Genomic DNA, 19,720 nt, shown 5'->3' with positions numbered 1-19,720 from the left:
ATAGTGGATAAACGAGCACAACAATTAGAGCTGTAAGCCGTGACAGTTGTGAAGTGGGTTATTGTGTGACTGGACCCCTTTTTATCTTTTTGCAGTGGTCATTAAGTGAACAGAGCGGTCATAAACTAACCCCCTTGTTCGCTATGGGCCAGATTTTGCCATAAATCGGTTTCTGGCTAAAAGATTGTCAACTGCAGTCACAATTTGTGTGTTTGGTAGCGATTAGGGCACCAGGCTAGAAAGGAGAAGACCTTATCCATGATAGCCAGCTGGGTGATCTTGGGCCAATCTCTCTCTCTCTGCCCAACCCACCTCACAGGGTTGTTGTGGGGAAAAACTGGTGGAGGAAAGAGTGTTAAATATGTGTGCTGCCTTGAGTTATTTATAAAAATAGTAAAAGGCAGGATACAAATTACAGAAACAAAAAAGCCAAACTAACAGCTGCAAACGCAGGCCAGTAGCCCAGTGCCCAAAGGAGGCCATTTTAAATGGCCAGTCACTCGAAATGGATGTCACAACAACCAACTGGGACAGGATGGTGTTCGTTCACCATGTTGCAACTTGTTCTGCATGCTGCAAAGAGAGTCTCTAAGACACTCTCCCTCTTCTCTCTCACGCTTTCTTGGATGCTTTGCAAGGCCTGACGTCTACAACCAGGAAGGGGGCTTACTCCAGTAAGATGCTGTTCATGTCTTGGTTGAAGAACTTGTGTTTGCCTTCCCTCTCTGCAGCTCTGGCAGCCTAATTCAGAAACACACAACACAGAACAGTTAGGAGGCAACAGCGACACTGGGCCGAGGGAAGGGGGGAGAGAAAGCAAGGGAAGGAGCTGGATTATGAAGAAAAAAAAAAGACTGATTAGAAACTATGGATTGAAAGGCAAAAAGACCACAGCCCCAGTAAAACAGAACTGCGCTGAATCCAACCCAAACGCTCATAAATCCAGGCTAGTGTGAATCCTAAATCAGCACACAGGCAGTCCTTGACTTAATGGCCACAACTGAGCCAAAACCTTTGGTTGTCAAGTGAGACATTCGTTAAGTGAATTTCCCCTGTTTTATGACCTTTCTTGCCACCGTAGCTAAATGAATCCTTGCAGTTGTTAAATTAGTAACATGGTCGTTAAGCAAATTTGGCTTCCCCACTGACTGTGCATCTCAGGTCACAAAAGGGGAATCCTATGACCCCGGGACAGACAAAACAAAACTATACAAAACATTTTTTTTAAAAGATGCAAAACGACAAAAAACAAAAACACACATCATTTCCCCCCACCGCCCCCGTTGACAAATGTATTGCCGCAATAATAGCTTTCCCTCTTGCAAAATAGTCCAAGGTTTATAAACCTCCACATCTACTCGCAAGCCACTTTGATCTGCCAAAGAACTTCTGAAGTACCATCCTAGCTTCAAATGGCAGCTGAATGACCCGTTTTAAGCCGAGGGCTGCCTGTGTTGCTTGACCCGTGTGCAGCTGGACATACAGATACCTGAGTGAGCTCCTCGACGCGCTTCATCAGTGGCTCTGGAAGTCCCTCGGGAAGGGAGGGAGGCTGTTTCAGGTCGGGCTCCAGGCCCGCTCCTAGGGGATCGCTCCCATTCTCCATCTCCAGGAAAGGGCTTTCCTCTGCAGATTCGCTCAGGAGCTGCTCCAGGTCAAGGTCAGTCAAGGAGTCCATGGCTGTGGCTGCCTGGAGCAGCTCATTGTCGCTCGTGTGGCCGAAGAGAGAGAGGAGAGGGTCGGGCACGATCTCGGCTTCCCGCTGAGCTGGGGTTTCGGCCAAAGAGGGAACGCTCAGCTTGGGTTCATTGTCCCTCTGCTTCTTGGCGTCCTTTTCCCTCTGAAATTTCTTCAGCATCTCCTTGACGCTCAGGGTCCCCGAGTATTTCTTCTTCTTCTTCTCTTTGCTGGCGTTCAGAGCTGTGAAACTACGAGAAAAGGCAGGTTAATATACACACCACGGAGCAAAGTGTGTACAGGAGGGGTGGTCCTCGATCCACAACCATTCGCTTAATGACATCGCCCCTGAAAAAAAGTCACTTATGACCAATTTTCACACTTCTGAACTGTTGCGGCCTTCCCCACAACTCACGTGATCAAACTCTTCCCCCAAGTCACGTGGTCAAACTTCGGGGGCTTGGCAACCGGCATGTATCGTTAGTTATGACGGCTGCAGCATGCAGGGGTCCTGGGATTGCCATCTGCCACCTTCCTAGGGGGCTTCTGACAAGTCAACGGGGTGTGTGCGTGGGTGGGTGTCAGCTTCGCTTCACAATGGCACACTTCACTGAACAACTGTAGCGATTCGCTCAACAAGCGTGGCAAAAGGGTTGTCAAACGGAGAAGCAGAAAGTTTGGGTTTAAATTGTGGCTGTAAGTCAAGGACCACCCACAGAACATAAGACAAAGGTGGCGATCATTTGAGCAGCCTAACGCCTGATAGTTGTGCGAGTTTGCAAGTCCCATCGCTGCCCAACGAGATGGCCAGAAGCAGTGAGATTGGGCATTACTGTTCTGTCCCAGCCTACTGGAGCTCCTTGTAAGTTCACAAGGAGAAAACCCCTCTTCAAATCAAGCAGGCAGAAACCGCAGGACAAACCCAACCCCCTTTTCTTACTCACAGACTTGAGGAAAAACACAGTTCATCGCAACTTGATTCTTAACCCGGTTGCCTTTGGCAACCAACACCTCCTACCCTTCCCCTTTTATTATGCATCCAAGGCGTGGCTTTCCTAATGCCTGCTCCTTTGCCTCTGGAGCCGCCCCATTGCATTCCTTTGTCCTGCTCTCTTTGCCTGCTTGCCGTGCATCCTGGATGTCACCCCGCTGTGAGTCGTCACTCTCCCCCTCAGCCTCCCAGCACAGCTGTGTCTCAGCCTGAGCGAGAGTAGAGGGGCCAGGCTCTTGCTCAGATTGTAAGTCTTGGAGCTCCTCAGAGCCTCTCTCTGACTCTGATGACGCTCCTCATCTGGATCCTCAGACTCAGCTGCTGGATCCAAGGGCTGGCGAGGAATCACAACAATTACAGAGCTCTGCCATCTTTGGGTGGAAGGCCTCTCTCTTTTGAAACCCTCTCACTCCCAAGGCAGGGATAATGTAAAATAATGCAGTCCATTTTTGCTCACTCTCCCAAGTTTCATGGCAGGAAAAGGACCGATTATTGGAGAGTAGTGTCTAAAGGCTGAATCGTGGCAACCGGACCAAACTTTATCGATCTGAGATGTTTCACTGCTCATTCAAGCAACTTCATCAGTCAAGAGCAAAATTAGTTAGGCAGAGAGTCAGAGAGCCGTTCAGAGACCCCTGAAGTTGGTGTGGCCAGAGTCGATATAATCCAATGAATCTCTAACTAATTTTGCTCTGGCTGATGAAATTTGCTTGGATGAGCAACGAAACGTCTCAGATCGACAAAGATTGGTCCAGTTGCCACGATTCAACTTTTAGACACTTTGGGCTTGGATGACTGAGTCTTCGTCGAAGTCTTGGATTGAGTCTATTGTCAGAAATAGATGCTCAGGAGGAGGATTGCAATTCAGATCCCACAATGCAACTTGATAAGTTGATCTCTCCTAAATCTGCATGTTCTTCCAATGAAGCTGAAGCCTCTGCAGGGAGATAGTCAAGACAATCATTTTAACTTCAGAAAACCAAGATTCACATCAAAGAGAAGATGCTTACCCAGTTTTAGGAAATTTAGATTTTTTAGATTTCTTCTCTTTCTCGTAATTGTCATCTTTCTTCTTTTTCTTCACCTTCTCACCTCCCTCTTTCAATTTCCGCTTCTGTGAATTAAAGAAAAAGTTATCGTAACAGATCGCACATGAAGCTGTTCATTTATATCTGACTTTCTCTGCCGGCTCTTGGACCACAACTCCATCAGTTTTAACCTATCTGGCTAATGATCGGCATAGATGGGATGAGTCCAAACGATGCAGGAAGCACCAAGGGAGGAAAAACCTGATGTTGACTTTGGACAAAAAGGAGTGCTGGAGATATGAATTTAAGAGCCATTTTAATTCCCAGCAGCAAATTTCCCAAGGATCTTGCCCCCAAGCAGTAGCCTAAAGCAGGGGTATCTGGGGCTGGCTGGGGAATTCTGGTAGTTGAAGTCCACAGATGTTAAAGATGCCAAGGTTGACACCCCTGCCCTAAAGTCATGACAGAAGACAAAGAGGACAAGAGAAGAAAGAATTCTATTTCTCCCAGCACCCAAATCCAATGAAACTACACAACAAATGGATTACTGGCCAGACACAGGTAAGCCTTGTCCTTTTGAGGGGAAAAAAAATCTGTCAGCCAGCTAAGAACTGACGTGATCTCAGCTGCTATAATCTCCCAGTCACGAGAGCTCTCTGTGCCGTTGAGATTACGAGTAACAGCAGGCAGAAATGGCTACAACTCCTTGTTTGTTCACAGAGTATGAATGAACTTTTGGACCTTGATGTTGTACTCTGCCTCTGTTTACTTTCACTTATTTTCACTGATGGTGCCACGGTGCCTCCCAGTTTTACAGATCGCCCTTGAGCAGGCCTCTCAAAATCTGGAACACGGTTGGGAATTTCACTCACCATCCCTGCATTTTCTTCCCCAAAACCAGCCTTCAAAGATAGGCTTTCTTTTTCCACACGTGACATTCTTAGAAGTTCACATCTTGTCACGTTCATCACCATCACCAGTGTCACGAGTATCTTACCAGGTTTAAATTAACACCTTTTGTTCAGGACTAGGAGGAGGTATACAGAGTTCCATGTTTTTATTTTTCCTAGAACATCCACCCTATGAGGCAGGTTGTACTGATAAGACGGGGACTAAGCTAGCCACAAGGGAGGCGGTAGCTCAGTGGGTTAGGACGCTGAGCTTGTCGATCAGAAGATGGGCAGTTTGGCGGGTCAAATCCCGAGTGCTGCATAGCAAAGTGAGTGCCTGTTACTCGTCCCAGCTTCTGCCAACCTAGTAGTTCGAAAGCACGTAAAAATGCAAGTAGAAAAATAGGGACCACTCCGGTGGGAAGGTAACAGCGTTCCGTGTGCCTTTGGCGTCTAGTCATGCCGGCCACGTGACCACGGAGACGTCCTCGGACAAGCGCTGGCTCTTCGGCTTTGAAACGGAGATGAGCACCGGCCTCTAGAGTTGGAAACGACTAGCACGCATGTGCGGGGGAACCTTTACCTTTACCTTTAAGCTAGCCACTTGGTGAGCTGCCTTGGCTGGGAATGGAAAGGACCTGGGCCTCCCTGCTCTTAACTACAGGTTAAAGAGTCCCTGTGGATTTTACTCCACTAGTCGTTGCTGACTATAGAGCAGGGGTCCCCAACCTCCGGTCCATGGACCAGTACCGGGCTGCAGCATACCAGCAACCGGTCTGCACAAACAAGCAAAGCCCCATCCGCAGGATGCAGGCAGCACACAAACCCAGGCCCCCTCCGGTCCACGGAAAAACCTCTCTCCACGTAACCAGTCCCTGGTGCCCAAAAGGTTGGGGACCTCTACTACAGAGGATGGTGCTCATCTCCGTTTCATGGCTATTGAGCAGCGCTGTCTGCAGACATTCCCACAGTCCCGTGGCCAGCGTGAAGTCACAGAGGGCGGTTACCTTCCCACCGAAGCGGTACCTATTCATCCACTTGCATTTGCTTGCTTTTGAACTGCTAGGCTGGCAGGAGCTCTTAATCCCTCACCTTAATCTATTTCACTCTGCCCCTCACATTTCTTGTCTGATGCACACCACAGTAGACCGGGTCTCATTCACAGCAGCTATTTTCATAGTATGGGAAAATCTGTACATTAGAAATATCATTTATCAACTTTTTTTTGGTGATAAATCTAAAAGTTCAAGTCTCAAGTCGTACAAAATGATTTTTAAGCCTCTTTATGGAACAGCAAGGCCCACAATGTCTGGCGGGACTACTGCAATGTCACCTAAGTTAGAAAAAATTGACTTTTTTCAATGAAGGTGAGAAAAACGACCCAGCCGCTTTGTCCGAGTCAGAAACACAATTGCAACAAATTAAAAGGCCGTTCCTGAAACAGAAGTTCTCAGAGCATGTGCATCACGGACCTTAGGAGACTTCTTCTTTTTCTCCTTGATATAGTCATCCTCTGACTCAGAAGCCTGTCGGAACTGCAAAGTTCCAGAGTTGATGTAGAAGCCTCCATACTTGGTCGTTAGAGATGCTGGAACAAGCTCATCATACTGGAAAGGGTAGAAAGAGGCAGCTCAGTCAACAGACTTGATTTATACTTCTTACCAAACTGGTGCTTACAATCCCGACGGGGCTCCACGGGCCAATTTCCCATGGACAGGCGTGACACCACAGGCATGAAAAAGCATCATATATGACCATCAATATCTTCAGCAAAACTGAGGTTTTCCTTCCTCACCTTTACACTTTCCTAACTACCAGAGTCACGTGACTACGACAGGTGGCCGTATAAATATGATAAATAATAAATTAATAAAGTAGAGCATCATTGGAATTTCTGTCTGCAATGTCTTAGAATCCAGGTATTTTTCTGAGCTGGCCACTTTTGCTCTGCTGCAATATCTTTCAGCGTCCAATATGTGTTTGTATTCAGTCATAAAACCTAATTTGCTTGTCAATACTGGAAACAAAAGGAAATTAATGTAGATCCTGGGGTCTTCTTTTATCCCACCTACTAATGAATCTGAGAGGTCTGTTGCAGATCAGGAAAAGATTCTAAGCCTCACTTGTTCGTCAGTAGAAGCAAAATTACAGCACTTCCTTATCTAGGCTGCTGAAATGAAAACACGTTGGAGGACCTCCAGGTTGGGATTTGTTGTAAAAGATCAGCAAATTCTATCTGGCTGCTGCTCCACAATCTGAATGAATGCTCAAACAATAAAAGCATTTTTTATTCTTTAATTTCAACTTCTAGTCTGGCTCCAGTTCCCAGATCCAGACATTCTAATAAGAAACAGATTTCAGAAACCTTCTACAATTCATGACAGGAAACCAACAGTTGCTTGGATCAGTGCAGCTTTTATAACTTGGAATTCAGGAAATATATAGAGTACAATTAGTCCTTGACTAACGACCATAATTGAGCCCGGAATAATGGGTGTAAATTGTGATGGCTATTAAGAGGATTGTCATGTGATCGCATGCAATTTTAAAACTACTTTGTGGAGATTATTAAGTGCACACTATGGTCGTTAAATGAATGCCAACAGTTGTTAAGCGAACCCATTGTACTCAATGGGCATTTTTTGCTGGAAATCATAAAAGTAAACACTGGTTTCTGGCAAAAAAAAATCATCAATCCTCAGTTACATTAAGCGTGGGATGCTGCAAACAGCTGTCAATGTGGGCCAGAATAAAAAAAAAATCCCTCCCCCCCACCCCACACCCAACCCTTCAATAAAATGTATTGAAAAACTTTTCAATAAAAAAAAGTAAGGAAATGTTATGTAATGAGAGAACCCAGATGCCTTCTGTGGGATTTTTTGTACAAACTAGTAAAGGAACATAGCTGTGATCCTTGAACTGTTACTACACTATCCTTTCCCAGAAAAATGCAACTTTAAAATACAAGCAGTATCTAGAATACCCCGTATTCCTCTGTTAGATGGTTCTGTTAGCTCTCCTGTAACTTTACAGTTGGGGAAAGAAAAGACTTGTGTTTGCTACTTACAGCTTCAGAATTATCAATGAAAGAATCTGATTCATCATATCCTTGCCCCATGTCAATCAAATCCTGAAAACGGTCTTTCCGGCGCTTCTTCCCACCCTGAAAAGAGAAAACATTGATGTCGATCCAGAATTACTTGCCAGAAAAACTGCACATCTTCCCAAAACATACCACCTCAGAATCTCCTGCTAATGCTTTAAATCTAGTGTGTGGAACTGGATTCTACAATGACACAATTATTAAAAATCTCGAATGCTAACAAGAACAAAACATCAGCTTGCAACAGTCCATCACAGAAAAATCCATGGAGGTGGAAGATGAGCAAGTGTTTACTTTCTAAAATATGAGGTGGCCAAATGATAGCTTATACTTCTCTTTAGCTTCTGGAAAAAAAAAGCCATTTATAGAGTTCTTTACATAGAAACAGCATCTTTCCTGGCATGTTCTGGAATTACCACAACACAGCAAGGGTTGAAGTTAGAAAGATAGGAAGCCACAGTTCTCAGGTTAAATAGAATCAGCTCACAAACATGGAATGCTACCTTTGATACTCAAGGTCAGGGAAAAGAACCAGCAAAAGTTATTAAGTTTGAAAGAGAATTTTTAAAAATCTGGATTTATAACCAAGGGCCTAGTAACTTGATTCTCCGTTCTGCACTGAGCGAACTTTCTTCATCTGTGTGTGCATGAGATGGCAAGAGAAATGTTACTTCTCATTTATAAAAAAAGCATTGTGATTCTGAAGCTTCAGCTAATTACTGAATGGGAATGTTAAGATGAACCTGACTGAAAACCTAACGCTCACACCAGGTTTTAGAAAAAAGGCCTCTCTTTAATATTTTAGCAAATGAAACTTCAGATAGCCCGCTGGCACAGCTGACCATTTTCTCTATGGATTTTAAATAAACATTTGATAGGAAAATATTCCAGACTGGAAATCTGTCCCCCAAAATAAATTGTTAAACAGAGTGGACCTACCATGGTCCACTCAGTTTACACTCCCAATACAGGAAGCCTGGAATGAAACGTAGCTGTACGTTTTTGACAGAACTTTTATGGAGAATACTAGAACCAAGGTTTAACTGGAACGTAGAGGGGACAGAGAAGCGTACATATTTCTCTTCAAACTTCCTGGTAAGGGCTTCTGCTTTGTGCTTCTCCTTTTCTTCATCATTGAAGGGGTCAGCAAAGTCTTTTTTCTGTAGGAAAAGGAGATTGTAAAAAAAAAAAGGAGAAAAGAGGGCATGTCACATGGTTTCACAGATCGGTCACTTGTACTACGAATCAACAGAGGGGTCCTGTAATGCTTGGTTCAAGAACTCTTTGCAAAGGGGCTGCTTTGAGGAATGGCTGGAGAAGATGAAACTTGCCAAGATGGCTAAATTGACTTCTTTGATCAGACAAGAGCCAATTTCTATATTGCTGACTGAAAATCCCTTGGGGACTTTTTGTACAAAACAGGAAAAAAAATGAATGTTGCGGTTTATGATTTTTGATAATTAGACATGCTAGATTATGGGTGTCCAACCTTTTGGCTTGCCTGGGACATACTGAGTGAAGAGGAATTGTCTTGGGCCACATATCAAATCTCCACTATAGTTAGGTACATACTTAGCAAACTTCATTTATTTTTTTTAAAAAAATTACGATCTTGTGAGGCTGCATTATTAGTTGTCCAGGACCACAAGTGGCCCCATGGTCTGGACACACCTGGGCTAGAATATAGAGTGCAGTAGTCTTCAACTTACAACCACAATTAACCCCAAAATTTCTGTTGCTAAGTGAGACATTTGTTAAGTGAATTTTGCCCCATTTTATGACCTTTCTTGCCACAGTTGTTAAGTGAATCAGTACAGTTGTTAAAATAGTAGCAGGGTGGTTAAGTGAATCTGGCTTCCTCACTGCTTGTCAGAAAGCTGCAAAAGGTGATCACGAGCCTGGGGCACCGCCACAACCACAAGTGTTAAACTCTTTTTTCAGTGCCACTGTAACTTGGATCACTAAATGAAAAGTTATAAGATGAGGACTACCAGTGATTACACTATAATTGTACTTTTAACTGCTGTAAAGAAGATTGGAAGCGACTTTTTGATATTTTGTTGTTTTTCCTCTCCCCCCGCCCCCAATTAGCTTTCTCTCTGATGGCTATTGCTTACTTTATTGTAGTTTATATTAGTTTTTAATCTTCCTTTTAAAAAAAGAAAAGAAAATCAAAGTTCTGTCTTTGCAACAACCTATTCTCCCCCTACCACCCTTATCACAGTCCCAAATAACATAAATCAATCAGTTTGTTGAATTTTCCTCATGGATTTTCACCCAGGCCCCTGGAAACCATTCACTTTATTGCGTTGGCCATCTTTTACTGTTAATTTAATTGTGTCAGCTACCCAGAGTTCTGAGAGTAGGACAGCATACACATTTATTACTGTACTTACTGTTATGGATTGTTAAGATGCGGAAAGGAAAGGAAAGGAAAGGAAAGGAAAGGAAAGGAAAGGAAAGGAAAGGAAAGGAAAGGAAAGGAAAGGAAAGGAAAGGAAAGGAAAGGGAGTCCTGCTTACCTTTTCTCCCGCAGAACTGCTTTTCGTTTTGCCTCGCGTCATCTTCAGCAGTTCTGGGTAAAAGAATTCTGGGCAGCGTTTGTGATCTGGCTCAAAAAGGGAGAGGGCGATGCGTACGGCTGCAGCTGCAGGTTCAGATTCTGGAGGATGCTCTGGACTGGCGACATCCTCCCACCGAGGTTTTTTCAGCAAAGTGGTACTCAGTGGGCCTGGCAAGGAGGTGAGTTGGACCCGGTGGGGTTCCGTCATGGCTATGCGTTCGTTGCAGCTACTCTCAAGGCATGGTTTCCATCACTTTAGGCCACCCAGGTGTATGTATGGGAGCATTCACAGTTAGCACGCTCTCAGAATCGAACACCAAAGTCAACGCTGTTAGATTCCAACTTTAAAAGTAACCAAAGAGTCTCAGTTTTTATCCTAAACAAAGAATCATCCCATAGCAATGCCTTTTGGGGTTAACTTCCAGCCCTTGAAGTTATGGTCACTACGCAGTCTGGCTCTGTTTCAAGCAGTGAGCGAAGGCAAACGGTCAGAAATAATTTTCTGAAGAGAGCAACTTTTATAGAATTTCCTACAATTTGACCTTGGCTATAAAAGTCAGCCTGGGTTACAGTACTGTGCATTAGAGTATTTCCCACACAATGGACTGACATAATCAAAGGACATTGAACACATGAGCTCCAGTTTCCAGGCAAACCCAAATCCAGGCCTGTCTTTCTTCAGATGCCAGTTCACCCAGTCCAATGGCAGGTAGGTAGCATTCCTGATAACTTCTTTCCAAACAGGTTTCTTCCTATTTGCTCTAGAGAGGGAGGGGAGAGAATAAGAAAAGTTGAGGCACACGACCCAGTGTGGTGGCTGGCCCAAGCGATGCACAGGCAATGGATCCCATCTGTATTCACGCACCAACATGTTTCAGCTTGAATGAGGCTACACAGAAACTGTGGAGTGAGAGAGGACTGAGGAAGCTCAGTAAAATAATTCACCACACACTACTAATCCACACTTTGTAAAATTAATTGCTATACAGGTAAAACCTCTTTTCAGATAACAACAGATGTGGTAGAATGGATGGGTGGGTCAAAGCAACCACAAATGACTTCATTCATTGGAACATACACACACATGAAAAAACCTATACACAGCGGGGAGAAATTCGAGACCAGTTAGTCTGGAATGCATGTCTATCTACTAGAGGTGTGCTGGTAAATGTTTAGGAACTGGCTCCATTGCTGCCACCATTTCACTGGTCAAGGAACATCTGATTGGCATGCTAGTCAGCACAGCTCAGATTTGCTCTCAGCCGGCTTGCAAAATTCCAGGAGATTTAACAGCCAGTTACATCCACCACAGCTAACCAACCACTACTGAGATGGGATATCAGAATGCTGACTGCAGTCAGTAATGAGCAATCATTTAGTATGTCAGAATAATAAGTCAGATTCACATGAAGTCACAATATAGCTGATCGTGCTTTGGCTTAATGCACCATGGCGTCATTTATTTTTTATTATTTTTTTTTAAATCCCATTTATATCCCGCCCTTCTCCGAAGACTCAGGGCGGCTTACAATTTAAGCACAAACCAATGTGCTTAGCAATGATGTACGCCTTAACATAATGGATAAATCTGACCCTTATAGCTATGGGGGACCGGGACCCAAAGGACACCCCCCCAGAACTTCCAGGGATAAAGACAATTAAAACCCACCTATGACCACAACTTGTGCAGATAAAATTAGATGCCAAACCAGTCAAATTGAGGAAGGAGACCACTGAGCATGGAATGACGTTAGAGGAGGATATGACTGAAGGATCTCCCTTATACCATTTGGGAGGATCCTGAATAGGTTGAGGGTTGGAGTGCCTATGTGTAACATCTATGTGAGGCTCTTAGCAGATAATGACAACAGGCTGTGAATGTGGAGAGGCGCAAAGCCCGGTCCATCTGCTGGTATGCCGGCTACTACCAGGAACATTTACTGATAAGGACTTATTTTTGGCCAATGCCAAAGCCAAGAAGAAGGTGGCCTCCTTCTGGCAATTTAAAGTTTGATCTAGATACTGAAGAAGACCAGTCAAATTTGATAGTACAACCTGATTTATAAGCATTGAAGGAAGCGGGGGTGGGGTTTCAAAGATAAAAATGGATCTATTGTGCCCCCAAGAGACCTTCTATTTTTTCCACTCATGTATGTAGAAGAAATCCAACATCATACCCTAAAAAACCAGTAAATTTGCCAGTCGATGTTGTTAATTTTGACAGGCCAAAAGCGAGGTGAGAAAGATGACCTTAGCCACAGGAATCCACACATAAGAATACAAAATGCTGAATTGGCCACTGACACCTAAAGAAAAATCTTTAATTTTAGGACTTGAACAGTGCCTTGGTGCCAGTATAATTAATGAATGGAACATCTAATTTCTGCTAAAGAGAAAACCGGCAGAGTCAAAGTACTTCCAAACTTTTGACAAGTCAGATTGTTCTGACTCAGCTGCAAAACTGTGTACAAATAAAATATTTGCACATGGAGACATTTCTTTTGAGCAACAACACAGTGTTTTCTTTCCAAAACCCACCAAAGGAGATGCATAGACACAAACAAGCCAAGGGAAATACACTGATTCTCAATCGCATCCTCGTGGGGGCAACTTGCTTCAAAACAGTAACTCTCTAAGGACAAAGCCTAAGCCTCGTTAAAAAGCCAGTGAAGTATAACAAAACATTGTACAGCCCAGCTATGTTTACTGAAGGATTTCTTGTTCTCTGACGCTTGAGAGTGGAGTCTCCAAAGTGGATTTAAGGAATACTGTGCTCCTTTTTGAAAGGCAGACAGGCACTGAGAGACAGTGGGACATGCGAGATGACTCTTGAAAAGATGATTGAACTTTGTCATAATTGCTAGCAATATCTTATTCTCTACTAGAAAGATTTCCCCACATCCAATGCCTGCTATTATATCTCTGATGCATGCACTTAAAGGTAGTTTATTATCATCTCAAATTCTTCTCTTTCTATTGTCCATGTTATGGCTCTTTCCTGGACATCCTTTTCCTTAGCCCTGTACTGAAGCCATTCGTTCTGGATTCAATGCTGGCTGAAGGGCAACATCTTGACAAAGGCCATTTTGCAAATTTGCAAGAATGCAGATCTTGCTTTTTAGCAAAATATTTGATAGTCTAAGAGACTCTCCCATTATTGCATTTCCATTCTTTCATTTGAGATTACTTATCTTCATTTAATACTTGGATAGCAAAACGCTTTTGTTTGATAGTGCAACATTATATATTTACGGGAAAACACAAGATACTGCTTGTCCATTCATAAATTCTGCAGGTCAGCAATATAGCGTTCAATAAAAAGTTAGCCTTTAATAATGAACATACTTTTTTTCTTTTTTTTACTTTTCCTTTAATTTCCTCTTCCACTTGTTTCTTCACTTCTCTTTTTTCATTTCCCGATCTTAAGCCCCAGAAAACAGATCCTTTTATTATATATTTAACAATAATCTGTTTTTCCACCCTGCTGGTGCAGATAGCTCTTCTTCCAATTTACTCCCCACAACAACAAAACTATGTGGTTGATTGGACAGAGAACATGGTTACTGATACCAGAAAGCTTCCGTGCTGGGAGGGAAGGGAAAGCGAGGACTTAATTTTAGAATTGCTCATGCTTTATTAAGTGCCAGCTTTTATATTAGCTCCCATTCCCTTTTATGGAGTTGCATACAGTTTATTGTTCTACAGAGTTACACCAGAAAACAGAAATCAAAACATATGTGTGCAATTGCTAGAGAGCAGCATAAACTATGAAATCTACCAGCACTAGCATTTCAAAATGAACCAAACCCAACCAGCTTTATCTAATTTGTTCAGCATTAGTTCAGTTTACCCAAAAATAACAGATACCTTATCAGTGGTAACAAGTTCATTTCTCTCCACACCTTCTTGTTATTTCAAAGTTGTATTGTGGGCACTATCAGAATACTGAGCTCCTCCCTATTTCAAATTCCTTCTCTTTAATAAACTCAACTTTGCAAACCACAAATTGCTTTATTCCAGCTTTCAAAATGGTTTAACATAGCACAGCTGATACTGGAATACAAACTGCTAATCTTTTGTAGCAGAGTGCTTTCCTTTTTGCAAAAACAATAAGTAGTACATTATGACACCCCCCCCACACACACACAAATTAGAAATGTCACACCAACAACCACAGCCCTTGCTTCTCTCCCTAAAAACAAATGGATCAGGGGTTTCAAAATCCTCAATCTAACCGTTATAATAAAACTGTTTGTCTGTAGCCTTTAATTGGGCAAAATGGTATACCATAGGGCAAAACATTTTCAACTAGGGCACCCCAAATGGACTAACTTATAGAATGTATCCAAAATCCAGGACTTAGGGTTCCTGTGGAACTGAAATTTTGTAAAACATTTTGTAGAAGTTGTAATTTTGTAAAACATTTCATGACACAAAAAGGACCATAAAGCATTTTATGACATAATACAATGTGTCATAAAACATTTTCTGTGATCAACTGCTGATGTTTTGATAGCGCTATACAGTTCAACCATGGGCTCTTTTCAAGGCAGAAAATATCTGAATACCTCCCTGAATTTTTAAGAATTTTTCAAGTGAAGCCAGTACACTAAAAGCTCTGCCACTGTTGAATGTATTCAGGAATCTGATAAGGAAATATTTCTGAAATGATGAGCCAATGGGTCACGGGTCATTTAGTATAACATAAAGACTCATGTGATACATCTAGAATGGTGGTTCTTAAAGTGTGGTCCTAGGATTTCTGGGTATCTCTCAAGACCCTCTCGGGTCTGTAAAACCCAAATTATTGGCCACCTTATGTTGAAAAATAACACCATATTAAAATCCCACCAAACAACTGTGAGAAGCAGTAGCAGCAGTGAGTGCATCCCTTTTAATTTTTCATACAGCGAATATTGACAACGATAACCAATGCAAAGGAAAACTCCGATAAAGGAGAACATTTGTAGCTCAGGATTGAACTATGGAGTCCTTGGTGCTCTCTGAGCTTGGTTGTATTCTTGCAGGCATTTCATTACTCAAACTAGGTAATATCATCAGTGCTAGAAGGAAGGGGGTTTGCGGAGTGGAAGAGAAGGGAAGAGGAGAAGACAACGATAACAACTGTGGAGGTTTTGGTGCTTTCTGAGCTTGGTTGTTTTCTTGCAGGTAACATCATCAGTGGTAGACAGTGATGATGTTACCTAATTTGGGTCATGAAACTTCTGCAAGAAAACCACCAAGCTCAGAGAAAACCAAGGATCCCTCAAAAGAAAATTTCTTTGAGGGTTCTACCTTAAAAAGTGGGGACATTTAAAGAACGCTGTCTTAGAAGAATAAAACAGGTGCTTATAAGGGATGTGGTGGCTCAGTGGGTTAGGACGCTGAGCTTGTTGATCAGAAGGTCGGCAGTTTGGCGGGTCGAATCCCGAGTGCCGCGTAACAGAGTGAGCGCCTGTTACTCCTCCCAGCTTCTGCCAACCTAGCAGTTCGAAAGCACGTAAAAATGTAAGTAGAAAAATAGGGACCACTCCGGTGGGAAGGTAACAGCGTTCCGTGCGCCTTTGGCGTCTAGTCATGCCGGCCACATGACCATAGAGACGTCCTCGGACAAGCGCTGGCTCTTCGGCTTTGAAACGGAGATGAGCACCGGCCCCTAGAGTCGGAAACGACTAGCATGCATGTGCGGGGGAACCTTTACCTTTATAATCCTTGCAAAGGGTGACTCAAGCGCTATCTAACAAGCAAGGAAGAAGAGAGCCATTACCTTCCTGAATTTGAAGGGCATCCATCCTGCAGAAATTCTTCCAAAAGGAGGTCAAGAGGGACTTCTTCCTCTCCGGCTGCTCTGCAAAAACCTTGGCTGCATCCTGTTTTTTTGAGGTGGGGGGCGAGAAGTCCTGGCACTCCGTTATGGCCCAAAGGCCCCCCCCTCCACCTGCAGCAAAGGGACAAGAGCATTCAGGGGCTGTCTGAGCCAGGGCTGCAGCTCCAAATTTATTGTCTTTTATTTAGAACATTTATATAGCTGCCTAGTGGCTGGCAGCGACTCTCCTCCAGGATCAACAGCTGCCAGTCAAGCTGGAGCCCAACCTGGCAACACCCCACCCCCACCCCACTTTCCCCAGACCAGCTTCTTCTGCTGAGGGATTACTGGATAAGCAGTAATTAGCAGAAACCCCTCCCCCCCGCCTTCGATTGGGAATGGGAATTGGACTCCTTCCCATCTGGAAGGCTGAGCTGTGGGGTCGGTTCAATCAGGGGAAACTGAGGCTCCCCAGGGTGGCCCGTCTTGGGAGGTAGGTTAGGCCGGGTCAGGCCTACCCCCCCTCCCCGACCGCCCCTACCTCGTTTGGGGCCGACCCGTCCTAGTCCCGGTCCTTGCAGGCGGCGAGTGGGCCCAGAGGGCGAGGAGGCACTTCAGTGACAACCCGCAAGGGGCTGCTGGAAGCCGGTATGAAGGGAAGGACCCCGGCGGGGCGACGGGTGTCGCTTATTATCCTCACCCCCCCCCCCCGCCTCTGTTGGCGAGGCGGAGAGCAAGGCCCCGTTGCCCCTAGTTACGAGGGAGGCGCTTTCGCGCGCCGGGAGGTTTGTCCCTTCTCTCGCCCTGTACCCCTCCCGAGCCGCCCGTTGCGCTCACCGGCCCGTGCTCCCGCCGCCCTCGCCTCGGCCTTCTCCTCCCGCTGCGGCCGCCCGCCGTCGCTCCTCGCACCCGCGGCGCCCCGTCGGCCTCCTCCTCCTCCCCCCCCTCCCCGCCCCGCCAAGATGCCTTCTCTCGCTTCGCAGCTCCCGCGTCACGTGCCACGGGCGGGCAGAAGCAGCCACAGACGTTCGCAAGGCAGGCCGGGCGAAAAGGAGCGGGTGCGTCACGTGACGCCCGCGCCGCCTTCCAGGCGCGCGGGGAGGGAAAGGAGGAGGAGGAGGGGGACGGGTCACGTGGGGGAGCCCCGCAGACGCCGCGCCGCGCGTCACGTGCAGGGGCCCAGCCTATCGGGGCTCCCCTCTCTTGCCTCCCCTCGCCGCTCTTCCGAACCTTCCCTGCCTGAGGGAGAAGAAGGAGGAGGAGGAGGAGCGGGCGGTGCGCGAGCCTGCCGCGGAGGAGGCGGCGGAGGCGGAGGCGCAGCGGCGGCGGCGGCCGAGCGAGGGAGCGAGCGAGCCGGGGGTGGCGAGGGGGCGGGCGGCGCGACGAGGGTGTGGCGGCCGAGGCGCAGCGACGGTGCCGGCTGGGTCGGGAAGATGGCGGCGGCAGCGGCGACGGCGGCGCCGCCTGTGAACCTGCGGCTGGGAGACCTGGTGTGGTGAGTGCGGGGCCGAGGGGCGCCGCCGGGGAGGGGCAGGGCAGGGCGGGGCCGCGGGGGCCTGAGGAGGGGCGGGCGGGGGCGGGCGAAGCCCTTCAAAAAGAAAAAAAAGGGGGGGGGGCCGCCGACGGCAGCGGAGACCGGAGCGGCGCGTCGGACCGGCGAGACGGACGGTGGGGGGAGGGGGAGGGGGAGGGGGCGCGCGCCGGCAACCCTCCCAGCCCCCGCGGGCTCCGGGTGACAGCCGGCCCCAAAGTCGGCGTCCCTTGGGCGGGCGGGGGGGTGGGGCGGGAGGCCGGCCAGCCGCCGGGAAGAGCCCCGTCGAGGCGACGCCTCGGAGCGGCGAAGGCGGCAGCAGGGTCGGGAGCTGCGGGGGACGCTCGGCGGGCGGCCAAAGGGAGGGGAGAAGCCCCGTCTGGCTTGAAAGGGGGCCGCCTGCCTCCCCGCTCGCAAGCCAGCCTCCTTCCCCACTGACCTGAAAGCGAGTCGCCCCGCTTCCTCCCAACGGCGCTGCCCTTTCTGACTCGCTGCGTTGGAAACGGAAAGGAAGAAGAGCCGCTTGTTGGCCAAGCGAGTTGGACTTAAGATGGGCCCTTTTGTTTCCTGGCTGCGAAGCTGAGCCCCTCTCGCGGGGATCGTGATACTACTGACTTTGCTCGGTGGAGAAAGAATGCGGTCGGGGATACTCCGGCGATTCCTGTAATTATAGAGTAGTCGGTGTCGAAGCCAAAGGAGGAGGAAGGCTGGGGCTCAGCGCTGCAGGCCAAGCTTTGCATCCCGTCTTGAATTTCTGGGCATTTCTTAGTAGGATGGGTGAATAGGATATAGAATATACAGATATAGAATATAAAAAAATAATAGAATTCTTTCTTGGCTAAGTGCGAATGGACACCCAAGGAATTTGTCTCCAGTGCAGAAGCTCTCGGTGGGCATGCAAAGCAACAAAGTGGTAGCCTCCTGCAGAAAGTTTTATGGGAAATAATACCCAGTAAAATTGGATAATGTCTGGCCGTTTTTCCTACCCGACATAGCTGCTGTGTGGTATTTCAGTTCCCAGATTCCTGTGTGATGGATATGAGGAATTCTGGGAGTTGACATCTCTCATTTGAAATGCAACAAGGTCAGGAAGGGCTGGTTTGAAGCTCTCCTGCAGTTCCCTACAGAAGGTTCTAGACAGGTACTTAAGTGACTTAATCAGGATAATTTATTTTAACTAAATTTATTGATAGAGGCTCTGGGAGCTATTCTTTGCTGTCTTATTACCTTCATCTAGATTTTGATGGGGGTGGGGAGAGAGATCCCTTTTATAAAAAAATATCCTGTTGGATTTATAAAGTGGGCCATTTCCAAATAAATGCCATGAGTTGAATGGACATGCTTCCATGTAAAATGACTTAGGATAGTTTCCATGGGCCAATAAACCTTGCAGACTCTTGTTCTTTTTTACCAGCAGTTTTATGATGTGTAGGTCACTTAATGCAAAACTGTGCAGGAAGTAGCTGAGAGATATAGGGGTTTTTTCCCTGGTAAGTAGGCTTGTTAGGAATTGCAAGATTACAATGAAATTGTTAATTTCTCCTTGAAATTAACATCCCTTAATTGGATGCATAGTTTATGCATCCAGTATAAGGCATAGGTTTCTACTGTCAAGTTCTTTGACTACTAGATGACCCATCATTATGTGCCAGTTGAGAACAATAATTGGAGCTTGTAAAACCTATCTGTAAATGTGTGCCATCAATGAATTGAGCTGCATTATTGTTAGGCAGTTAGAGTGCCTTTATTGTATAATGCCCACAATAATGAGGGGCTTTTACAACTTAACAATAATAGCTACCTATGATACACAGAGGAAACCCCAATTACCAACTGAATAGAGTCAGTTTAGGGAGTATGAAAGTGTAACCTTAAATGTTATCCATTAGATGTTTCAGATGACGAAAGTGTTTATATTGCAGCCCCCCTCATATTTATGAAAAGATTCAACTGTGTTCCTGGAGATCTGTTGAAAGCTGCTGGTAAATTTGAATTGTCATCAAAACTACAAAGACTGTACACTTAAAAAGTTATTTTTTTTCTATTTTTTCAGATATGTGACACTTGGTAGAACTAAGAATTGCACATTACAATTAGAAGATAATCTAAATACACTAAATTAGCGTAAAGC

General features: G+C 45.7%; 2 protein-coding genes across 8 annotated transcripts in view; one reads left to right on the top strand and one right to left on the bottom strand.

Moving 5' to 3' along the window:
- Window positions 1–17,002, bottom strand: part of UBN1 (ubinuclein 1) — a 36,512-nt gene extending 19,510 nt beyond the window's left edge. The window contains exons 1-9 of one of the 3 annotated variants that reach the window (XM_081338108.1): window positions 16,896–17,002; window positions 16,020–16,190; window positions 10,212–11,013; window positions 8,763–8,849; window positions 7,654–7,749; window positions 6,059–6,193; window positions 3,679–3,782; window positions 1,490–1,928; window positions 671–741 (exon numbers count right to left, since the gene is read on the bottom strand). In XM_081338108.1, coding sequence (XP_081194234.1) covers window positions 671–741; window positions 1,490–1,928; window positions 3,679–3,782; window positions 6,059–6,193; window positions 7,654–7,749; window positions 8,763–8,849; window positions 10,212–10,460 — 1,181 coding nt within the window. In that variant the 5' untranslated portion in view covers window positions 10,461–11,013; window positions 16,020–16,190; window positions 16,896–17,002. Of the gene's footprint in view, window positions 1–670; window positions 742–1,489; window positions 1,929–3,678; window positions 3,783–6,058; window positions 6,194–7,653; window positions 7,750–8,628; window positions 8,729–8,762; window positions 8,850–10,211; window positions 11,014–16,019; window positions 16,191–16,599; window positions 16,688–16,895 lie in introns of those variants that run through there. The other 2 variants (XM_081338109.1, XM_081338110.1) reach the window with 2 other exon arrangements.
- Window positions 17,003–17,313: 311 nt separating this feature from the next.
- The window catches only part of GLYR1 (glyoxylate reductase 1 homolog), a 40,508-nt gene continuing 38,101 nt past the window's right edge, over window positions 17,314–19,720 (top strand). For all 5 annotated transcript variants that reach the window (XM_081338513.1, XM_081338512.1, XM_081338510.1 and 2 more), the window contains exon 1: window positions 17,314–17,553. In XM_081338513.1, coding sequence (XP_081194639.1) covers window positions 17,492–17,553 — 62 coding nt within the window. In that variant the 5' untranslated portion in view covers window positions 17,314–17,491. The remainder of the gene's footprint in view (window positions 17,554–19,720) is intronic.

The sequence above is a fragment of the Vipera berus genome, assembly GCF_964194415.1.
Source record: "Vipera berus genome assembly, chromosome: 13".
Classification (NCBI taxonomy): Eukaryota; Metazoa; Chordata; class Lepidosauria; order Squamata; family Viperidae; genus Vipera; species Vipera berus.
This window is presented reverse-complemented; position numbering and strand designations above follow the sequence as displayed.